Raw genomic sequence first — 24959 nt, forward strand, 5'->3', positions numbered from 1 at the left:
CCCCCCTCGCCCCTCCCCCCCCAGCTCTCACCTCTTGTTGAAGGGGTTCTCCCCCGCGATGACGTGGCAGCTGCCCGGCCCGGCCAGGAAGCTGACCCGCTGGTAGAAGGAGCGGGCTGCCTGCTGGGGCGGGGCCTGCTGGCTCTGGCCGATGATGTCGCCGGGGTCGGGGGAGCCGCGGCAGTACGGCTGGTTCTGGCAGGAGGTCTGCAGGCAGCAGTCGGGGTCCATGCAGTCCACCAAACCGTCTGCGGGAGCGGACACACACACACACACACACGCACACGCATGACACCGGCGATGACGTTCCCTCGCCTTCCGGCTGTGATGTCAGCCAACTTTGTACATGCTGAGAGCAAACCAGTTGCCACAGCAACATCACCGAATAAAATACCACAGAACAATTACATGTATACATATACGGGTCTGCATTTACAGCTGCAAGTAAAGGCCATTGTGTGGCACGGCACACTTGACATGACACAAGGTTGTCTGAATGGTGTATTTGACTGGAACTTTTGCAAAAATAAAAATAAAAATTAATAAAATAAAAAAATCTGTGCACTTGTCTGAAGATGTGTCTGACGCTAATAAGATCGCTCAGACCCAAATCAGCCAATCCCCTCTGCTGCTCTGTGACGGTTTTGTACCACGCGGCACGAGCTCGCGTGCGACGAACGCGCAGAGCGCGGGGTGAGAGAGGACGGCCGCCGCCCCGCTCTCTCCTGGCAGGGAGGCGGTTAACGCCTCGCGCAGAAATTATCCCTTCTCCCGCAGGTACAGTCTAGCGCGAGCCTCATAAAAGGCGGTCGTTCGTCTTTGTTAGTTTATAAAAAGCCGGCTCGTATCTGGCACGCGACCAGTCTGGGGATCGTAAAACAGTGTGCGATCCACGCCCTCCTGAACTAATCAGCGGGAAACAAATTTTTTTACAAGTTTCCGTCCGCCGACATAAATCAGGAGCCCAAATCTCATTTCCGTGGCTCGTGATGGAGAGACGCGCCGTTTGCTGTTTTTCACAGGCGTTTACCCTTGACTTCGCCAAAGCAAGTGACAGATTACAGCGGGTTCATGTTTTTGCTATTTGTTCGAGTGTCGTTCGCAACAGCTGATCTCAACTGTCTGACTGTCCACGCAGGAGCTCGTACTCTGCCTGCGTAGATTTGGAAGTCCTCCCCCCCCAACTCCCCCCACCCAAGCTCTGCCCCCGATTTCCTGTATAAGAGTACATTTGCGTAAAAAAAAAAATTCTCCTCAGGGATAGCCGTGCTGACAAGATACAGTGTGCATTTCAGTTTTGTGAAATAAGCCAGAGTTCTAACACCCCTGAGTAAAATGCATGATAAAACCCGTCTGGAGGCAAACTGTGTCGGAGGCTTGTTTTAGAGCACAGCATGGAAGGAGACACTTGTTTCTTTTTTGGTTCATTCAGCATCCATCACGACCAATGAGCTTCTCGGCGTTGGAAGACGGGTAAGGATCCAAAAAAAAGCGGAGTGTGTCTCATTCCCATGTCCCGAGGCCTGATTGGGTACAAACTCGCTCCTCCACAAATCACTATAGTAACCGCGTCCGCAGAGCCGCTCGGAAGATTCAAGGCCGCGGGCCCGACCCGCCAGAGCACGGCTCTGTTTCTGCCAGACGCGCGCCGTTAATGTGAATACAGCGACTGAAGGAAGCGGGACCAGTCCTGGTCTCAGAGTACTTTTAAAAATACTTCCAGCGCGACGCACAGCGAGCGCCGTCGGGTTAGCACATTGATTAAAAGAAAGCATAAAAGGTTGAGTTCATTAATAATTGCTTAGCACTGATGCCTTCTAAAATGACTTTAGAAACTAAATTAAAGTACAGCAAGTTTGTAATTAGCGATTAAAGGGTTTCGAGAGTTTTGACACATTCCCCGCTGGGATGTGGATTTCTTGGGGGAAGCTTCTTGGAGGGATGCTGGCCCTATTCCAGGCAGCCACGGGGACACGGTCACTGAGAAACACACAATGCATTTTCATTTCTTACTTTTTATTCACAGGGGGTCTCAGTTCACACAGGCGTTCTTCTGGTCACACACACACTCGCACACAGACACAGAAACACGCAAACAAAAACACAAACACACACACACACACACATTACACGCATACACGTACATACACACACATGCCCACAAACACACACAGCTGTGTTTTTGCTAACCACTGGAAATCACAAATAAGGAAAAGAAACATGGCTCCTTTAACTAATTCCCCATTTCTGTCAATCCCAGTCCCCACGGATCTGCCCTTATTACCTCCCTCGTTGTCCTTGCCATCTGCACAGAGGGTCTCCATGGCGACGTCGCACCCCACCCCTCTCCACCCGGACTGGCAGACGCAGTGCCAGCCGTTCTGGTCCAGGGTACACCTCCCATTGCTGTTGCACAACCCAGGGCAGCCCTCTGTCAAAAGGCAAGCGTGTCAGTCAAACGCTGTGACCAATCAGAAAACACCACCAGTTGCGAGGGGCGGGGAAGGAAAAAAAAAAAAAACCCTTCTCATTCAAATGAAACAAACAAACGAACAAACAAACAAAACCGAAACAGAAAAAATAACAGACAGATACGATATCAAAATAACATTTGGTGAACATATACTGACACTGGATGTCAGACAGGCCTTGAGAAATGCACAAATCTGTAATTTCACATGAATGTAAAAGCCACTTTCACCATACAGATTTCTTTGTGCCAGTTCTGTCATTTTATTCATCAAAACAAGTTTCCAAAATTTTTTTTTCCTTTGATCTTGATCTTTGATCTTTTTTAGTCTCCAAATTTGTAAACGCCCAATCGCAATTCTAACCCCACCAGGTCACTTTAACATCCTCACTAAATTGGGAGAGTGCACAGGAACATGTGCCTCCACCGAAGGAGGCACAGTCCAGGCAAGCAAAACTACAGTCCAGCTCGAGTGGCTCAGGAAACTGCACCACAGTCTATTTACACAGCTGCCATAGGCAGACCTACTAGACCAGAACAACAGCTAGTGTGCAGTTAGGCAGGGGATACCCTGCCAACTGAAAGCCTCCCTCTCTGGGTGATGCTGCAGCCAATTACAACCAGGTCCATTTGAATATTAGCCACTGTCAGCACTGTTGAGCTCAGAATTGGGTTTCAAGCCACACCTCTGAATTAAAGACCACAGGGTTTTCTAGACTCACAACCTGGCAATCCCATAAAACAGAATATTGTAAGAATAAAAAAAAAAATGACATGAAAAGTTGATAGCCAAACAAAAGGTCACAGAATTTAGGCAGCCCTCAAGATCTTTAAAAAATGTTTTCTTTTGATACGTTTGGTTTTTTCTTTTCGCAGAATAGATTTGGAGTTGTTCAGCGCATAGTTGTTTATGCACAAATTGAATTAATATTTTTCTTTTAAATAAATAAAAATAAGGACAAAAAAAGAAAATACGGTCCTTTTTTTTTCTCCTTCTGGCTTCCGGGTAGCACAGCATCCATGTGAATTTACAGCCCATTCAAGGTACAAGCACAAAGTATAGGGAGGGCTTCTTAATTCCCATCTCTCCACATCTATACTTTATGCCGGAGTTCACATTCCTTTATTCACAGAATAATAAGCAAAGCCCAGGAAGTAACTTAAGCAGCTTTAGCGGCTATTCTAACAGACATTAGGATTCAGGCCATAGATGCATGAAAAAAAGGAAGGGGGGGGGGGTGGGGTGGGGAGTGGGAGGGCAGGAGGAGGAGGCCAACAGTGCTCCCAACAAAAACGCAGTAGCCAGTGTTTTGGTGTGTGTGCTGACTGTGTCGGGACGGACAAGAATGAGGGACAGAACCAGAAGAGGACCACAAGAAAAGTAAACACGGAGAAAGACTGAAACAAAGACACGTTTACGCCGTGCTTCAAGACAAGAGGAGCGGAGAGCGATTGTTCCGTGACAATCTCCCTGGGGCTTTGGTTCCATTACCTTTGTATCCTATCTTGTCTCCTAATATAGGCAAGGAGGAGGAGGAGTAGGAGGAGGAGGAGGAGTGGGGAGGGAGGGAGGGAAGGCAGGAGGAAAATTTGGGAAAGAAAATTAAAATACTCAGAACGCATCTCTGTGAAGGACGTTTCAGTCCGACAAACACGTAGGAGGAGGGGGGGGTGGGGTGGGGGGTAGGGGGAAATGGAAAAAGCAGGTTTGCAGACACTGGATTGCACAATGCTGGTAGAATCAGATGCAAATTGACGTGTGTTCTGGTTATTCGACAAACAAATTCATTTGGATTCATTTCGATCCAAATATCAACTGGGGCCATATTGGAAGAAAATTAAATAAATCCATGTAATTTGGTACAAATGAATAATTTAAAAAATAATAATTAAAATGAAAAAAATGTTATGTTTTTGAATGACAACATATGAGAAATTTCTGGCGAATCAGAGGAGGGATGGTTTTAAAGTTTGTCGAACAATCTGTCGCCACGTGTGATTTTTTTTCCCCCTTCTTTTTCTGGACACATTGAAGGGAGACTCATTGTCGCTACAGTATGCTGTAAAGAAAGTTATATTGGTCAAAACTGATGCAATATACTTGTCTCTTACAAGGTGAACATATGTGGTGTGACAGGAAATTAAAAGCGGTGTAACAATGTCACAGGTTACGAAAAAAAATGACATGGCATTTGATTTTTGACAGTAAAAAAAGGAGGGGAAGCATAAAAAAAGAGAAAAGAGAAACGTTAATAGAGAATCATGGCGCACGCTACAGGAATTACATACAGAGCACGGACGCATGTAGAAGGAAAGAAAGCACAGTACCTTTAACCCTCCTATCCAGATAATGAGCTTGAGAGAGGTGAACGGCAGAGGAAAGAGAGAAAGAGAAAGAGAACAGACATTTCAGAACAATGTTTCGTGGAGCGACGGGACATTTCCTGAAAACAACATCCAGACGGAGTGGAAAGAGAGAGAGGGAGACAGACAGACAGACAGACAGAGAGGAGAGAGAAAGAGAGAGAGAGAGAGACAGACAGACAGACAGACAGAGAGGAGAGAGAAAGAGAGAGAGAGGGAGAGGGAGAGGGAGAGAGACTGGTGGTACATGGGGTGGTACACAGTCACATTCACCACTACATTAGGGCAAAGACAACCTCTCTCTACAACTCACACCTGACTTCACTCAAAACTTCATCGGTTTTACTTTCGTTTGCGCTGACGTAATCTGCACTCCTGGAAACGACTCGCTGGGAGGCAGAGTTTCCTTTGAACGACCGGCACGACATCAGGCCCGTGTAGCCAACGGCAGCCACGTCCCACGCTAAGCCTGGCTCTCCCTCACCCCTCCACAGCAGGTCTGCGGACCGCAGCAAGGCTTCCGACGGATCAGTACGCAGTATCCAGCCTGCGTTTGCACAGCTCCATCGCTGCGTGCGCGCTGTGCTCCATCGCTGTGTGTGCGCTGTGCTCCACAGTCAAGCGGGCTCCGTGGCCCAGACACGGCGTAAGGAGAGGAAAATTTAGATGAGCCGCCGCTACCCGTAGCTCACCCCGCCCACCCGCGCTCGGGCCCTACTCAAACATCTGTTTGCCTCTCGCCGGAACCCGCGGGCGCTGCGTAGCGATTAGCAAACCGAGCTAGCGACTCTGAGGCCACGGGTTCAGTGCGCGGGTGGAGCGCCGCAGCCGCGACCTTGAGCCAGGTGCTCAACCTGAATGGTAAATAAACCCGGGTTTATGAACGGCTCGTATGCGAAGAAAGGAAGAATGTAAGTCGCTCCGGATTAGCGACCGCTAAATGCCTGAAAGGTACAAAAGTATTAAAATGTAAATGGAGGCGGCGCAGTGTGCATTTTGATCCTGTTCTTCTTGTTCTTTCGGCAGTCCTGAGCAGCCGAAGGAGTTATGCATCCTGAGATATGTATCCAGTCCAAGTAAAAAAAGTACACCCCCCTCCTCCGCTCCCCGTTTTCATATTCACCTGAGGAAATGGCCACATCAAAAAAAAAAAAAATCATACAAGGAACATTTTTTTTCCCCACAAGCTTATCTTATTACACAAGTGGAATATGATTACTTTTTCTTTTTTTTTTTTCACCACAGTTTTTTCCCATATCAACTCAAAAAAAGTTTCTCCTAACAAAAAATTTTGTTTTTGAACTAAGGCTTGTTTATTGTAGATAGACTGAAACCAAAAGATTTTCTTTTCTGATTATAAGAAAACACTTTAAGATTTAATCTTGTACGTTATAATTTGACGATTCACTATTGTTTTAAGATTTCAGATAAATTGAGAACAGGCTTTTGGAAAATTGGCTTTTTTATATTACAGTTCTTGTAGGAACTTTATCATTTTGGCAATCATTCCCTATCCAGTCTTCCTAGACTTCATTTGTTTTTCATTCGATGGCCATGTTTTTTTAGACAATTACCTGTGTAACACGCTCATATCATGTCTGTGGGGGACGCTGAAAGATGGCAGCGCTGTTTCTCAGTCACTGCTAAACCAACCCTGCACTCCGGCAACGCAAACTCTGCGATTTGCCCGCATTAGACGATAAAGATTTTTTTTTTCATCTTTTCTCCTCATTTACCTCAATTTTCTGAGACAAGAGAGGAGAGGGGGAGAGAGAGAGAGAGACGGAGAGAACTAATCGCCCCCTCATCGACGTCAATGCTTCATTATTTGTCTGCTGATTCTGCGAGCCGTGATTAAAGTGACATTAATCTGTGAACAATTATACACTGTGCCCACAGAGTTCAATCAACTCACCCCTTGGAGGCGGAGCCCCAGCATACGTTGATTTACATTATCTTAATTGCCATTTAGAATACTGTGGTTTTATTGCCCCGCAGCAGCAGGTAACTCCATAATAAAAAAAGAAATTTGGGGAGGGATAGAGGGGGTGGGGGTGGGTAAGGGTATGGGGGGGGCAGAGAGAGGAGGTTTGATGTACTTCTATCCTGGCAGGAGAGCGCGTGCATCGTTTAAACAATGCAGCCTAAATGACAGCTCTGAGGCCACTGTAAAACAGCCCCCCCCCACCCACCCCCCCCCACCCACCTCCAAGTAATATTGATGTAATGACCCAGAGAGTCGCGCAGGACACCGTTTTACTCAACTGCCTTATGAACTCCGGTGCCGTTAAACGAACACTTTCGGCTTATACAAGGCTCCATGCACCATTAATTCGCTTCCTGTTATACTACCTATAATTTAACATTTCATTATGCAGCGATGCACCGCACACTGTACAGGCATTACATGCAACGATGAATGAAATATCGGCGCGGAGAAATTTAATTGTTTTCTTTTGTTTTTTTTGGTTTTGTTTTGGCACCCCATTAAAATTCATTGCTTTCGACATGCTGAGCCGTACCATTTCTTGTGAGAGGAAAGAGAGAAAGGGGCTCATCTTCCTTATGGTGCTGAATGTTCAGCACGCAAAGCAGTAATTGCAAGCCGGTGGAAACACTGATGGACAGACATTAAACGAGGTGCAGTCTGTGATGTGGTAAACGGCGGACTGTAGGTTCACTCAGGAGCGATTTGGGCGCAGATTTGGGACGGGCTACCCAGCCCCCTCCCACCCCCTCCCCCTCCCCCGCAGCGTCCCAGTGTGCGCCTGTCCCCGAACCAGCACAGTTTAGGGGAGAATGTTACAAATATCGGGAAGGGGTGTGAGGAGAAATGCCCAGAGTATGCTATTTCTTCTCACTACACACTAAACTAGCCCCTTTAATTTTCTCGGCTTATATCATATGTGTGTGTGTGCGTGCACGCGTGTGTGCTGGAGTGCACGTGTGTGTGTGAGCACGTGTGCGTAAGAGTGCACGTGTGTGTATGCGCGTTTGCGAGCGTGCATGAGTGCATGTGTGTGTGCGCGCATGCGTGCAGAAGTGCATGAGTGTGTGTGTGTGTGTGTGTGTGTGTGCATGTGTCTGTGTGAGATTCTACAATTACATTAATTAAAATCTGCAATGTTTGGTAATCAAATGCATTCTGGCTTGATGAGGATTAATTGCTTAATTTGACCTATTGTAAACATACTGTATGGGGCGGGGGGGGTGGGGTTGGGGGGGGTGCAGTACAATTATTTGCTATAATACAATACAATACAACAACACAATTATTTGCTATACAACAAAAAAAACAGTTACTTGCATATAATTTGCTTGCATAATTACTGTCATGTTGAATCACTGTTGCTATTTCAATATACCGTACAGTACATGTTGAAGGATTTCATGTTGGTATAGCAGCTGCTGCTGGGAGATCACATTTGTTGGATAGGTTCATGAAAAAATCGAGAAAAACAGAAATAAATAAATAAACAGAAATCTCACTTTACTTCAAAGGTCACCTCAGTCATTTGAGTCAATTTACTCTATCCACAAGAATGGATTTCTGCTGAAGTCACGAAGGATGTGTGTATATTTTCTGCTCGCGTAAGTTCAATTTGAATGAACTTCAGGAGTTTTTTTTTTTGCCGCTAACAGTCACAAGCGGCGGCCTGACAAGCTGAGAGTCCATAATAACTTTTTTTTAACGGAACGACAGCGGGGCTTCGCGAGAAACAGGAAATGAACGGCCTTCGAGCGGCAGAAAAAAACACCTGTCCCCCGGAGCGGCGGGAAAATGGACAAATAAAAAAAAAAAATATTAAAGCTCCGCGCGTCAGAGAAGGAGTGGACTGCAGAATCAATCTTTTCCAAATTGCCTGCTGCTACACTTGTCCTTTGGATGGCGCGTAATTGGATTAAAGGTGCTTTGTCAAAGAGGCAAGTCACTCAATGGCCAGAGACGCCGGAGCTGTCCTTGTGCCGTGCGGCGTGAGAAGCGGCTCCTCTCCTCTCCCGCCCACGCCTCGCGGAGAGAGAGAGAGAGACAGAGAGAGAGAGAGGGAGAGAAGAGAGAGGAGAGAGAAGAGAGAGAGAGGAGAGAGAGAGAGAGAGAGAGAGAGAGAGAGAGAGAAAGAGAGAGAGAGAGAGAGAGAGAGAGAGAGAGAGAGAGAGAGAGAGAGAGAGAGAGAGAGAGCGTTTCCAGGAACGGGCCTCAGAGTGTTTTATATAAACGGACGGAGCGACGGCGGTATCGTGCGCCCGGGGGGGGGGGGGGGCAATCTGAAATCCTGTCACGACGCGCCCGGAACCCTCCTCCGTCATTCCTCCGAGCTCCGCAGCAGCCGGCTTCGCTTCCGAGACGCGGGGGGTGCTCGCCGGGTACGCTCGCTGGGTACGCTCACCGGGCACGCTCGCTGGGTACGCTCACCGGGCACGCTCACCGGGCACGCTCGCTGGGTACGCTCACCGGGCACGCTCACCGGGCACGCTCGCCGGGCACGCTCGCCGGGTACACACGCCGGGTGCATTCGCCGGGTACGCTGGCCGAGCCGTCAGCAATCTACTGGAGGGCTGGTGTAACTCTGCAATGATGTCATTTTGTCTCATATGGAATGTACGTGTCACTACGGGGGGGGGTGGGGCTTGGCAGGGGGTCAAAGCTAAATACAGTACAGGGTCATGGGGGGCAAGCTCTGCGGTAAGGTACGCCATGGACTGGGTGGGACTGCTGCTGTTAACGGCTGCAGGAGAGGGGGAGGGAGTGGTCCGCGCGGACGATGGCGAACGCGTACATTGCTCCTCTTACGGAGAAGAAATTGCAAACGATGCCAGGAAGCGCTCGCTGGCCGTAGCGGGTCATTCCCGTAAGCAACCCAGCGCCCAATCAATATTCTGCCACTCTCCCAGCCTGCCTGTGAGAGCTCGCCCAGCAAACGACCTCTCATACCAGGCCAGACCTGTGATGCACAGTGACCCCAAGGTCCTGAGGAGAGGGTGTCTGTGTGTGCATATGTGATGCGCACACACACACACACACACAGAAATGATTTTATTTCATGGAACAGTGATATTTCGTTTGTGTTTATAACAGGTAATTACCATATCCTACTATTACCTAAAGCACTCAAGTAACACTAGACTGATGCCAAGAGTAGATTATAAATATTTATTGCAATATTATTACTTAAAACTAAACTTTGACTAATTATGACACAAATGGCCATGGCAACTGGTTTAAACTAAATCTGGACAGATACCACTGATAGAATGAGAAAAGCAAACTCAACATGTCGGGCTCAATATGACCCCAAGACCTGTGATTCTAAAAAGAATTCATTCATGAAATAGCTAAAGTTGGCCTTGGTGAACTTCATTAAACTCAGGAGGCACTGCCCTGCCATGAGAGCTACACGGGATTCTGTTTAGAACCGAGCAGAAGGTAAACTACAGAAATACCTGTAAATATACCAGACATTATTTCACTAATACTGCTGGTCGCAAGAAAGGTCAAGACCAGTAAATATTGTTAGCTAGCTAGCCATCAGGAATAACAAAAAATACTGGTATGATAACTAACTTGGTAGTAATCAACTTGTTAAAGTTAGTTCATATGCAACAAGCAGGAATCATTATGATATGTAAGATTAATAAACTAGCCTATCTACCATGTATGTTAGCTAGCCATCTAGCACTGTGTTAAAATGACATATTTAAGTAAAACATTGGTTTTCAGGACTTGGCCAAGTGTACTCAGTATCTCTTATACTGATACTGAATAATCTCCCCAAATCCTTTTCATGTTTCTACAGTATGTGTTCCTCTAATTCCTGAAAAGAATGCGGTAATTGTTATCACACACACACACAAAAATAATTCCCATTGCGATGATTCTGAGTCCCCTCACGACAGAGAGAATCCGTGCCCGCTCAGGAAGGGTAGCAGGCGTTCCGGGGCTGTCCGAGCCGCGGAGCGCCACCGGGATTAGGCCATAATTTGCCTAATGGGTTTGATTAATCACGGAATAATTGCAAAATTCACAAGAATGCCTGACAACGACAAAGCTCATTTGTTAAAGAGATAAAAGGAGTTTGACTAATTGAACGCTCAGACTCCCTGCATTCCCTGCCGCGAGCAGCCCAAGGAGACGCTGTGGAATACGAATTCAAACTGCAAACATACCAGCAGCCGATAAACAAGATTCAGCCAGCAAAAAAAAAATATTAATCAATTATAAAAATTGGCTTTTGGGGGGGGATGAGGTGCTAACCGGAAAACCCAATAAATCATTAAGCTCTCGACTGCAATATCAGCTGTTGCTTTCCAGTTGATATACAACACTAATGACGGCCAGATTCAGACAAAATGGAACCAACACGCTGTTCTGCCCGTTTCCCAACTGCCACTCAAGGGCATCCCACCCCCTAGTGGGCAGAGCTATACTGTAACTCCACCCACATATTCCCACTCTGCCTCACAGCTGATAACCTAACATAAATAAATAAATAAATAAAATAAACCGAGCCTTTGAAGAATATGAAAAATGGGTACGGGGGGAGGGGCACCCAACACGGTTCCCCCACAGGTTAACCGATGTGATCACAGCCCTTTCAGGGGTGTGTGGGGGGGCGGGTAGTCGGTTCATCAAAAGCGCTCGGTGGAGAGGGGGAAGATCAGAAAGAGGCGGCAGTTCAAAGCCTGGCTCTGCCCCCCCTCCCAGATAGGCCTTTGAGGTGTGTGTGTGTAGCTGTGGTGTGAGGACCAGGGTGGGCGCGGGTCGTGGGTGGTGGGTCGCGGGTGGCGGGCGGGGAGCACGTACCGATGGTGCAGTGCTCTCCGGTCCAGCCCTGGCTGCACTCGCACTTGCCGTCCTTGCAGGAGCCGTGCTCGGCGCAGCGCGGGTGGCAGGACTTCTGGTCGCACACGGAGCCCGTCCAGCCCTCCTCGCAGCGGCACGCCCCGCCCAGGCACACGCCGTGACTCCCGCAGTCCACCGAGCACACCTCTGTGCACACACACACACACACACACAGAGACACATGCACACACACACACACACAGAGACACACACACACACACACACACACACACACACGCACACACACACACAGAGACACACACACACACACAAACACACAGACACACACACACACACAGAAGCACGCACACACAGAGACACGCACACACACACAGAGACACACAGAGACACACACACACGCACGCACACACACAGACACACACACACACGCACAGACACACATGCGCACACACACACACAGACACGCACACACACACAGAGACACGCACACATACACACATGAGCGTGCACACACACAGATCAGCACACACACACATGCATATACACACACAAACACAGGGGCAAGGATCAATTATCGATACCAACTCATGATTTATTCATTTTCAATGAATATATAAACATGCATGTTTCACAACTGTTTTGTTTACGTGGTGAATAACAATTAAGTGCACACTCCAGGAGTTTGGTCGCAATAAATCTTTGAGCCGTCATCCTACAATTGGCGAAATGGAAAGTCCTTCTCACGCACTGGCACTGACCCACACCCGGTAAGTGTCACAGTTCACTGAAAACCCAAAGTGCCTGGACACATACATCATTTATGACCTTATTTACCTTCTTCAACACATCAGAATGGAGACAGTGGTATAAAAGTGCAGATATCTGTTGTTACTTGAAGTGGGGTTGGAGGAGGCAGTGGGAATTTGGGGGCTAGATTGGGAGCAGTACCTAAATTTTCTGTGAATCAGGAAAATCCTGATTAGCACGCACATGCTAACCAGTACCTTTCAACTGTGCACACCCTTCAACCCTTCGAAGAGTAGGTTTTTTGGAATGTTTTCTCAAAATTCCAAATCAGAGTTCTAGAACTCTGTTGTTTTCAGTTACCAGTAGTGATTGTGACATCAGCATTAGAACATTCAGCTTAGAACATTCTAATCACATTTGTGATCTCGCGCCTTAAAGGAGATAATTACATGTGGCAGTACTGCATTAAGAGTAAACGCATGTGAACGACTTCGCTGTGATGCGCAGAACAGTGCTCTTGCGTTGCATTGTCCGCATTGTACTGCTTGCCAGGAACAGGGACAGAGACTGGAACAAGGCACCGATGCTCAAGACCGCGATTCCCAAAACCTGGATTAACAAGGGCGTTATCCTGAAGGGATGATATGCCCGTAAGTGCTTTGTCACGTACAAATCCATTTATGCTCGATTCGGTTATTTATTTATTTGTTGGTCCGTTGGGTGCAGCAGCCTTTCTGAGATGCGTTGGAGATCAGATGTGTTAGCTCATGCTCGCCCACAGGAATGATTCCTGTCTTTATTCATTGATTAGGAAAGTGATATGAAACCAACAGGCAGAATCCCCCCCCCCTCATTGGAGCCTCAGGGTGCTGGGAGAATGGGGGGGGGGGGGCGGGGGGGTCACAGATTATCTGCTAAGGGCAATAGCTGGCAGAATCTCATGTGTTTGAAACAGGCGAACAACACACTTTTGATCTGCCAATTTTTCAAAAAATCTTTTTTTTACACAGCTGGCAATTTAAAAGAGGCTAACCTGTCTGAAGCCAATCCCTTTTTTTATTAATGTTTTTATTTATTTGTATAAATTGCATCATTACCCCCAAGTACTTGATCGTAACAAAAAAGATTGGTATACAACTTACGACAGATCCCCCAACCTCTTTGGACATCATAAAAATGATTCAGTGTGTAACCCAATTCCTTTGCTGTGTAATACAATTTCAATACCTTAATGTGAAATACACTAAAGCTCTACTACCATTAGACGGAATCCAATAAAAGTGGAATAAGCTGCAGGTGATCCTTGTTTAAAGAGACGCGCGCGTTTTACTAGCAGTCTCTCCACAGTCAGCAGTCTTCACACGTTCTGCTGAAAGTTTTTAGCTGACCCTTCCTTCCTCAGGGCACTCGGTATCTGCAGGAGTCCTGGGCCGTTCACAAATCTTTCCTTTGTCATCTTCCAAGCCGACCGATCTGACAGCCAGACAAGAAAGAGGATGAGGATGAGGAGGAGGAGAAGGTAGGAGTCCATGAGGGGGTTTGGGGGGGGGCGAGAAGGCGGTTATCTAGACGGAGGTGTTGAACTTCTCTGCGGTGGGCGGGGGCCCATTGTAAAAAGTGACTCCCTGGTTATGAAAGCGGAGGCGGTGAACTTTTCCACGGCGGGGGGGGGGGGGTGGCAGTGGGGTGGGGGTGGCGGGGGTGGCGGGGGCATTGTGAAAGCGGCTCCCTGCAGCGCGGGTGACAGAGAGAAACAAACAGCCGCATATAAATCAGCTAATGAGGGGGAGAGAGGGGCAGCCGCTCTGCGCACGCCCGGAACATCTGCGCTCGCGGTCTTCCGTTCCCACCGCGGTCCGACCGCCCCTGCCAACGTCACGTCAGTTATCGAAAAACTGCTCCCTCCTTTACCTTCTTCTCCTCAAAAAAAATTACATTGCTTCTTCACTCATTAAAAAAGGACCTTGACTGCATTTTGCCGATAAGATAATAAATAAATGAAATAAAATAAAAATTTAAAAAGAAATGGCTCTGGCACCCCCCCCTCTCCATGTGACACAGAAGAAATGACACATCCTCCTGCTCTTCAAAGGGAGCCCATGAGTACCCATGATGCTTTGAGCTCCTGCCTCGCTCCTTCTTCTTCTGCTGCTCGCTCGCTGAAAGTATGAAGCCAAGCAGACGCAGGGCAGTGGTTGCCATTCCATTCACGACCGGAGCTTTTCTTAAGGGGCGGGGGGAGGAGGAGGAGGAGGAGGGGGGTGTTCTCCCGACCGGCCAATAAGGCGGCGGTGACACATTAATTGACGCGCGGCGAACACCTCGGCGGGCTGCGGGATGCGATGACGCCCCCCCCCCCGTAACCGGAGCGTGACCCCGCCTTCTCAGCCTCTCTCTCCGAGACGCGCTCGACACCCGACGGGGAAAACTCCCTCTGTTCTCCCGAGCTTTTTGTTTCACGGGCTCGCGGCATTATTATCGAATGCCTTTTCGTTATCTCTGATATTTCAAACTGTCACTTCCACCGCCTGGTTGTGTGTGTGTGTGTGTGTGTGTGTGTGTGTGTTATGGAACCTCGTGCACGTGTGGTCACACACACATATCTGCGGAATAAGATAAGGGCCTGTGGTAATTTACTTGAAGGGTGCCATGATGGGGCTGTCGGGCGGATCCTCCTGGTAATGGACTGCGCAGTGCAGTCCACAGCCAGCGCATAATTGGCTACAGCGTTGCCTAGGTGAGGGAGGGAGGGGGTGGGGTGTCGATGAGGCTGTCCTCGTCTCACTGCGCAAGAGCGGCACCTCTGGTCAGTTAGGAGGTTGCATATACACCACGTAGGCCTGAAAGCTTCACGCCATCAGTGGCATGATTTCATAGATGAGCAAAGGTAGGGAGGACCAGTAGTTCCTTGCTCATCCAGCTTCATGTTAAAGAAGACTTTCCTCTTTCTGTTTTGTAGATTTGAGAGGCTTGAATAAGTACCCCTCTCCCAAAGGCTTTAACATCACTGCCCAGTGCTTTGTCTTTAACTCTGAGTGAAGGGTTTGGACAATTGCTTTAATGGTCTCCCATGCCAATACAATCACCTGTAATTCTTCAGCTATCACAGACATGGAGGGATAAACCTGAAGACTTTTTTAATCCTTGACATCATTTCAGGTGTATCAACTCCACACTGGCAAAAACATTGACAAACATGTCAAAGCTTGGAAAAGACATACTGTCGATACGGGCTTAGGCTGTGAGGCATTTCACTTTTAATTAGCAATGTAATAAAAAAGAAGGAGCAAGGCTTGCTTTAATTTGGTCCTGGAGGTTAAGAACCGAACCCACTGCTGCCCGGATGAAGGCCGGGGGGGTGGGGGGGGTGGGTAATGCGCTCGCGACTGGAAAAATGTTCGTCACGCTTTCCTTGCCTCCATTACGAAGCAAAACAAATAAGTGTGGGGAACGTACGAGCCCCCCGAGGAGGGAGGGAGCGACGGAGGGAGGGAGGGAGAGAGGAAGATGGAGAGGGGGAGAGAGAGAGGGAGATAACTCACGGGGAAATGGGGGGGAAGCGCTTGCTCGCCTGAGCCTTCCCCGCCCCAGCCTCGATCAAACATCTGTCTGCGTATCATAGCTATCCGCGGATCGAGCCTTTAGTGGCAGCTGACGCAGTCTCACACTTTTCTTTGGGAGCCTTTGAGGCTCTGTGGCCCTCCAGTAAGTAATGGGGGAAGGAGAGAAGATCACACATAACCCTTTCATGTGTGACATCACAAATATGCGATTAGAATGTTCTTAACTGAATGTTCTAATGGTGATGTAACAATCACCACTGGTAATCAAAAGCAATGGAGTTCTAGAACGCCGACTTGGAATTTTGAAAGGGCATTCCAAAAACCGTACTCTTTGAAGGGTTAACACTATAATAGTAGAATCTCTTTATTATTGTTTGTTAATTCGTCGACAAACATGGCGGTTAGGCTTGCTCCACTAAAGCGCTAGGTTTCGGCGTAGGAATAGCTGGTAACTGTATGGGGTGGGTGAGCATTGCCAAGGAGACAGGGCACCCGTAGTTCGCCTGCACTAATTGCACATGAAAACATCGCGTCTTCGCTTTGAGCGCTGAACTGACGGAGAACACAGCAGCGACGGGAATGAAAATATATCTGGACATATTTTAATTACAACGCACACAGACATGAACTTATTAGATTATGCCCCGAGATATCAGTTAACTGGCTGAACCAACCCAAAGAATTTGATTCACATCAAATACAACCTAAGCGCCTGCTCGTCCTGTAGATTGATAGCTGTTCCGTAGATTGACAGCGACCCATCCATCCATTCGTCTGTCTGGATACCAATCCATTTATTTCCGCTACATATCCATATAACGGCCTACCTGTGTGCTCTTCTATCGATATCCCTCTCTTTCCCTCTCTGTCTCTCTCCCTCTCTCGCGCGCTCTCTCTTCGTCGTTTATAAGGCCACTTAATTCTTTGTGGCGGGGGATCGGGGGACGGGTTGTGATGAACCCTGTCACTCCGGCGCCGGGGTGCGGCGAGGGCCCCTCCGCGCCGGTAATCGATGTTGATCAATTTTTCATTAGCGCGCGGCGGTGTTTATCAGCTCTTAACACGCCGGGCGCCGCTCCCAGGGAGGTCGCGCCGCGCCGCGCGGCGCCGCGCCTTTTATTAATCGAACCGCCTTTAATTGAAGAGGAGCTGCAGAGCTAATTAATAGAAAAGAGACAGAAAAACAGATCGGAGGGGTGGGGGTGGGGGGGGGGGGGGGGGGGGGGAGAGGGGAGGGGGGTGGGGTAGACAGAGGAAGACAGAGAGGGAAAGAAAGGGGAGAGAGGGGAAGAGACATAGAGAGGGAGAGAGAAAGAGAGAGAGAGGGAGGGAAAAAAACAGAGGGGGGTGGGAGGGAGACAGAGGAAGATAAAGAGGGAAAGAGAGGGGAGAGAGGGGAAGAGAGGAGGTGGCAGAGGAAGGGAAAGGGAGATAGAGAGGGGAGAGTGGGGGGGAGATAACCTCTCTCCATAGGGGTAGAAGGCTGAATGTGCTGACTCCAGCTTCTCCCCTCCCTCCCTCTTAACCTCCTTGTAAAAAAAATGAGTCTAGACGTGGGTGGATATCAGTGAGGGAGGAGGGGGGGGGGGGTACAGCCCTTTTAAACTTTCTGCATGAAACACACACTGTTTCATTTGGCGACGGTGTCCGGGAGAGAATCAGGCAGTCCCGCTGAGTTATTTCGGTAACGGGCCCGTGATGTGTGCTCGCCCCTCTCCCGCCGCCCCGCGGAACACGCAGCCCGGCGGGGGGCCCGCAGTGTTTTTATTACCCGCCATCAAGCCCACATTACCGCCCCTCACGCCGCCGTACGGGTAATGAATAAAGCGTCTTCTGGCGGGGGAGAGAAAAAATATGATGCGCGTCTGAAAATATGTCCCCGCGCTACACGACGCCCTGACCACCTACGGCGCCCGCGGCGTCGAATTCAGCGTCTTTTCATTTGGCAGCGCCGTGTCAGACATTAGACGCAGGTCAGGGACGGGAGCTGTAAAGGCCCAGGAAATTAGGGTTCGACTGGCGGGGAGTGATTGGCGGGTGGTGTGGTTGAAGCTTACTGCCAAACAAATGCAAATGAGATCATAAATGTGTGATTAGAATGCTCTTACCGGAACGTTCCAGTGCTGATGTGACAATCACTACTGGTCATTGAAGGCAACGGAGTTCTAGAACACTGACTTTTGAAAAACATTCCAAAAAAACCTACTCTTCAAAGGGTTAAGAATATTTCTTTTTTTGGAATGTTCAGTGTTCCAGAAGTGTCTGTTACTGACTGTTACTCTTAATCACATATTTGTGATGTGACCCTTTAAAGGGTTAAACACGGAGTGTACGACAAACCCACCGGTGCGATCCTTACCGACGGAGCAGTCCGGCCCGGTCCAGTTGGCATCGCAGGTGCAGGTCCCGGTGTCGGTCTGGTAGGTGCCGTGCCCTGAACACTGGTCCGGGCACATGGTCTTGAGGATCTCGCAGCTGGTTCCCCCCCAGCCCGGGTTGCAGTGGCACTCTCCGTGGATGCAGACCCCGTGTGCTGAGCACGATGGGTCCAAACAGTCCACTGAGAGAGAGAGAGAGAGAGAGAGAGAGAGCAACGGAGAAAGAGAGAGCGAGAGAGAGACAGACAGGGAGAGAGAGAGAATATTAGAGAGGGCAAGAGGATAAGGGGAAAACACAAAGAGAGACAGGAGGAGAGAAAATACGACAGAGAAAGATGGAAAGAGAACATGAAACCACATTTTAGCCTGTACATATTGTGATGAAAACACCTACACTAATACTAACTCCTGCCCTAGTGGGAAGCAGGCTCTCATTAAACCACTTTGGAGTATGTACTTGCTGACATCACAATAATCTGACTTCTTGAACCCTTTTGTAAATGCCAGAACTTGTGTGCCTTGCAAACTAACTGAGCCAATTTGAGCCCCTGGAATCGGATTAGAGAAAGACACCGCGTGGGCCCGAAGCTTCCAGAAGCCTGGTCTGACATCTCCGTGCAACACTTCGGCAAACCGCCACTTGTAAACACGCTCATTATAATTTCCCAAGGAGATGATGTCAGTGCCGAGAGGATGCTGACAGGAGCAGCAAACTGAAAATACGTAATTAAACAATATAATTACTTAGCATTATAATTACATAATCCATCATAATTACACGTTCTTATCGCTAAATATTATATAAATAATTCAATTTCCCTACCACATATACAACAGTAATTTAAAGACAATAAGAAACCACATACTGGGAGAAAGCAATAAGAAAGCCCAGGGTATATGTGATTTTCTAAGTGTTTGTATAATTGGTGACCACGCATTGTTCTCTTCCTCAACGCTTGCGTACACTTCAGGTATACGCACTGTACACGGGGACGGAGAGCGCGTACAGACCTGATGCCCTGGCCCCCGAAATTTCCCTGGATCTGAATTTCATTAGAGCCGTGCTCGGGGGGGAGTCACTTAGCCTCTCCTGCTGAGGGGGGGGTAAAATGTGCGGTCTACTCCCAGCGATCAGGGTACGGTACGGCGGCCCCGGGGGGCGGGCTGGCGCCCTTACGCGCCCGGACATGGCGGGATCCCGCTCCCCCCTCCCCCCCTTAATTCCCTTTAACGTGGCGGAAACGACGTGACTTAATTACCCCATCGACTCCACCGCGCTTTATGCATGGGGGTCAGTGGCCTGAAAACTTCATTCTGGGGAGTTAATTGCATTAGCCTCCTGTATGGGAATCGATAAAAACCCATTTTATTGAGTAGGTGGAGAAAAGACGTTCTCCAGAGGATACGAAACCAGGAAAAAGGAAAAAAAAAACAAAAAAAAAAAAACCTGTGAACAATCCACCATTTTGTCTGCAGTATTAGCACGCAAAGCTAATTTAGCTAATCAGCTCTCGCAAGAAAATCCATTCCAGTCCGGGGCTGCAGCTGAGAGCCGGCTCCACAGCCACGCGTCGAGCGAGAGCTCCGTATCAATAAGGACATCAATGCAATTATTTGCTCTGCGAAGTAGAAAATAGCGATTGTTTCTGGAGCGCTGAACTATTAGCTCGCGGTAAGTGATTATCACAGAGACGCACGGCAGTCGAAAAAAGGCCGACAGAAATCGCTCTCTGGAGCGGGCGGGCGAACGCAGCGCATCGGCGCCGTTTTGAACCAAACAGAAGGTGAGGTGAGGTGAGATCAGTCTTTCCTTTGTATTCCCTCTTAAAAATATATATAAAAAACGGTGACTGGCATTTATATGGCACTACTGAACAGACTCTGGGGCACCTCCTCACCTTCCTCGCAGTTGTCCCCCTTGTAGCCAGTGTTGCAGGCGCAGGACCCCATGATGCAGATGCCGTGGCCCCCGCAGTGGATGTCAATGCACTGGGTGTTGGGCACGTCGCACTCCGTCCCCTTCCACCCGCTGAAGCAGAGACAGCGCCCCCTGGAGTACTGCCCGTTCCCGCTGCACAGCACGGGGCAGGCGGCTGTGTGGGAGAGAGCGCGCACATTGGCCCCGGTTTTCTTTATAAAGGGGGCGGGGCTTTCATGTGTGCCCACGTTAGTGGTCCTCAGCCCTGTCTCCAGGTGTTGGCCAGCTACAGGGGCTGCTGGTTTCTGTTGTGACTCATCAATGAAGAGATCAATTAAGGTAGTCAATTACACAGCTGTCACACCTGGTCCCTCAATTGGCTGCTGATATTTTTTCATTCATTTAAAAAAAGACAGCATATCCTAGGGTAGGGATGCGGAGCCCCGTTTCTTAGTAACCAAACATGTGCTCAGAATGTGGATACAAGGAACATGAACATGTGAAAATACAAAAAAAAAAAAACTAGAAACTGAAAGCCAAATGTGTTTAACACCAAAAATATTTTAACGACTACTCTTGATTGTGTGAGGATGGCCACTCTGGTTGAAGGCAGGACGTTTTCATGGGTAAGGCGTGCACCTCTCGAGCAGTCCGGTCCAAGGAATCCTGGGAAACAGTGACACGTTCCGGACAGACAGTCTCCGTTTCCATGGCAATTGTGAGGGCACTCCATGATGGAGTCTGTGGAGAAGAATCAAAATGAAGAACATAAGCTCAAAGAATCTAGAGTTAATTGGGGAGGTTGATTTAACGGGTCTCTCTGCTCTGAAATTAGCATACATTCAGAGTTTCAGACACGCGGTTCTCCAATCTTTAATTAAACCACTGCCAGATGCTTGATTAAGGCAAAAGCGTGGCTCTTCGCTTGCAGTAATGAACCAATCAACACATTATTATGACCAATTATCAACTGGCAGCACAAGCAGATTATTCCCCCTTCCACAGCGAGATAGGACATTAATCGTCTGAAGCGGCATTTTCCTTTCACTTAAAAAAGTGTTTGAGGAGAGCAGGCTTTTTCTCATCGCTCGCTCTCTCGGCCTTACTGGACGTTCGCGATGATGTCAGCGCCCGCCGGGCGATTATGACATCACCTGTCAATAATTTCATTAGACGTGGACAAACGAAAAAGCGCAGAGGCCCAGTGCTTTGACAGGATAATAAAGTCGGGCCCCCTTCCTGTTCCCCGTGTAGTTACCGCGGGGACGCCGGGGAGCCGTGTTCCCTGTTCATCATTTCTCAGCCTCATGCTCTCCGGATGAAATAATCAATTTTAATTTCCTAAGGTTAATATATAACACGTCAACCCCATGAGCTTACTCGCTTGCAATACTGCTATTCCGAGCTGACCCGCTCACACTGTAATCTGAATATAAAATGTTGGAATATAAAATGTGCCCCCCCAACTCCCCCGTCAACCCACCCGCCCTCCAAAATGCTCAGTTTGAAAAGGAAATTGCTCTAATTTGCAGCAATCTGAAAATAAAGTGGTGGAGAAAGAGGTAGAAATTTTGTGACACTGTCGGGAGAGCACGGTTTGATTAGAAATCAGATTCCGGAGAGGTGAGCAAGAGTGTTGCCCTGTTATTATCCTCTGATTTGTAAAAGTGGGAAATGTACAAAAGGAGGAGAGCCCACAAGAAAAGCCTCATCTGCACTGTGCTCAGCCTCTCTGATGCTGGTTTGGGCTCTCCTGCTGTTACTCAGAGGCTAATCACACCACCTGACCATATTACACACACACATTCTCACACACACACACACAATCTCTCTCTCTCTCTCTCACACACACACACACCACCCAACTGCCATGTAAAATTATCACTCATCAATGCAAAATTATCAGTGTAAAATTGTTAGCCATGGATACGCATGTGTACTGTTAATCATAATCACAAAATTCCCAGAATTAGATGGAAGATAGAATTCCATTCAACAGATGTGAATAATTTTTAAAAACATTAAATGTATCTCATGAAAATTTACAATATATCCTTCACCTTAATATTTTAAACAGTGCTTGGCAGTGTTTTAAAATCTCAAAGAAAGAAGCCCGTTCTCTAAGTCTACACCCACCGATGACGATGGTGTTGTAGGAGACCTGCTCGATGTTTTTGCCGTCGTTGTAGAAGGCCAGGTGCCAGACGCCGGAGTCCAGGTACTGGATGAAGCCGGCCTCGTGCACGTTGACCGACCGGGCCCTTCGGCCCCCGCCCTCGGCCTCGATCAGGGCCCGCTTCTCCTTAGCGATGAGACGGCTGCCGTCCAGCAGCTCCACAAAGTCATACTGAGAAGATACAAGGAAACAAGACCAGGTTAAAACCTAGGATATGGCTGGACCTAACACACGTGATCTGGCCGACCAATGGTGTAACTTCATCGCTCACTCACTCAGTCACAGACATCCACGTTTGTAGGGCTGGCCCCGCTGTTGCGGTCCAGCCAAAAAGACACAGATCTCACATGGTTATATAGAAATAATATTTTTTTCTAACGTTAAATGACATAGTGTAAGTGATCATAGCACATTGGCTATTCCCTTTTGTTGCAATGTTTCACATTAAAAATGAGAGGGCAGCTGTTTACATTTTAAAAAGTAATTGCTGTTATTCTGTAAAATGCACCAAGCGGTGAGTGCATAATGTTCATCTCTCTCTCTTGATCTTAGCACTGAGACCTACGCAGAATCCCTTTGAATGGCATGCTGTCTTATGAGCACCTCATCAAAATAGAAATATTTATTTAAATATATTAAATAATGTTCGCTATGTTTAAGAAAATAATTTTACAAATTTCAAGAAAATCAGCAGAAACAGAATAATCTATAAATAATTTTTAATAATTCAGGCATTACAAATGCTAAATTTCAGTAGTTATTGATCTTAATTTTCTCAGCAGTTAGGCTCATGAATATCCATATTTATTTGAAACAAAATAAAAAGCCTTGCTCTTCCTGAGCAAATATAAAAAAGAAGAATAATTTAAATTTAAATGAAGAATTTCACAAAAGACTTTAAAGGCCAATTTAAAAAACATCTCTGCATATCACAGCTGAAAAAGGTGGCAAACTTGTAAAAATGTGTATAAGATATAATGAAGTCTGAGAGGAAATTAAGCTGCTTCTTTGGGTAAGAGACAATCATATCCTCTGAATTTATTTTGCATTTGCATTACTACTGTGACAATTCTACAATATTTTATATTATAATATTTTACAATATTTTATATTATATAGAAAATATTTTGCTAGAACCATATTATCTACCAGGCTCATTCAGGGTAAGGGTAAGACAAGGTTAATGAAAAGCTGGACTGTATTTGTACAGGGCAGTACTATCCAAGTACTAATACAAAGTTAAATAAAATCTTATTTGTTCATTCCAATGTTTACCTTTGCATTTATCAACGATTATGCATAAACAATAAATAAGCTTATTTTATGATTATAGACAAATAAATAGCTATATTGGTAAAACATAGGAGGATGCTATGCATTTATTTTAGTCAATGTGCCAAATTTTCTTGCTTCTGTACTGTACAGCACATCTCTTTATGAGTAAAGAGCTTGGGTGATGATTGCCTGTTCTCCTTGCTTCAGAGAACAAGTAGGATCCAATATATATATAAACTACAAACTGAAAGTGAAATATTCAAATAGCATTTTAAGGTTTAATGTCAGGAATATTTAACCTGTGCGATTATACTGGTGATAATATTATTTTAATAAAATCAATTGTATTTAAATGGTAAAAACAGTAGTTTAAAAAATAAATATCCATGTACATATGTGAATATGAACGTGTGTGTGAGTGTACGAATGAAAAAAAAAAAAAAACAAAGAATATTACATGCATTGTTTCATAAAAAAACAAGTATTTCTGTCATATTTCAAGGGTTCCTTTAACAAGCAGACGGTGATAATCCTAAAACGTTATAATCCGTGCACATTTTCCGGTGTCGATTTCACGTGTCAATGACACAAAAAATGTAATTTGAGATTTTATCTTCACTGAATCAGCGCATCAGTTCCAATCCCACGCCCGCCTCGCGAGCCGCCCTCAGTTGGTATTCACTTGTTGTTAAAAGCCCGCTGAACACGTTGCGCGCCAGCAACTGTCACGTCTTAAAAGGAACAAAAAAGGTCGACGCGCGACCAAAGCCAACGATAAAACGTATGGAAGGCGCGGAGAAACCTTTTCTCCCCCCCCCCAGTTCGCTTCAGCAGTCGCAGGTCCACCGGAACGCGAGTCGTTATCGCCGAAGGACGAGAGGCAATCTGCAAGCCGGCGGAAAAAGGCTGCGGCGGGCGGGGAGGTTTGAACTTTAAACGGCGGTTATCAGCCGGCCGATTCTGAGAGCTCGACTGATGCCGAGGGTTCCTTGCGCAGCGGACGAGGCACAATGGCGATGAAGGGCCTAAGCTTTCATGCCTTAATTCACCAGTAAGGGCATGTGGCAGGATTACGCCCCATGAAAAGCGCACACGCCCAGTTTGATCTCATTCAGATAAACTAATGACGGCCCGGAGGAGACGGACACAGCCTCGCTCTCCACGTTGGCTCGGCCCAGCGCAGGCAACGATGCCGCTAGCGGCTAATGAAAAGTCGATCACGATGTTTTAACATCTAGGGCCACGAAAAAATGCTTTGCGTCAAAT

General features: G+C 47.4%; 1 protein-coding gene across 22 annotated transcripts in view; it reads right to left on the minus strand.

Moving 5' to 3' along the window:
- Nucleotides 1-24959, minus strand: part of tenm3 (teneurin transmembrane protein 3) — a 484477-nt gene that overhangs the window by 45177 nt on the left and 414341 nt on the right. For 9 of the 22 annotated variants that reach the window (XM_064335072.1, XM_064335071.1, XM_064335067.1 and 6 more), the window contains 9 exons: nt 22379-22589; nt 20882-20983; nt 20223-20417; nt 18291-18506; nt 11637-11822; nt 4799-4825; nt 3963-3983; nt 2285-2431; nt 32-248 (listed from right to left, as the gene is read on the minus strand). In XM_064335072.1, coding sequence (XP_064191142.1) covers nt 32-248; nt 2285-2431; nt 3963-3983; nt 4799-4825; nt 11637-11822; nt 18291-18506; nt 20223-20417; nt 20882-20983; nt 22379-22589 — 1322 coding nt within the window. The remainder of the gene's footprint in view (nt 1-31; nt 249-2284; nt 2432-3962; nt 3984-4798; nt 4826-11636; nt 11823-18290; nt 18507-20222; nt 20418-20881; nt 20984-22378; nt 22590-24959) is intronic. The other 13 variants (XM_064335075.1, XM_064335074.1, XM_064335070.1 and 10 more) reach the window with 5 other exon arrangements.

This window comes from Anguilla rostrata, chromosome 5 (genome assembly GCF_018555375.3).
Source record: "Anguilla rostrata isolate EN2019 chromosome 5, ASM1855537v3, whole genome shotgun sequence".
Lineage (NCBI taxonomy): Eukaryota > Metazoa > Chordata > Actinopteri > Anguilliformes > Anguillidae > Anguilla > Anguilla rostrata.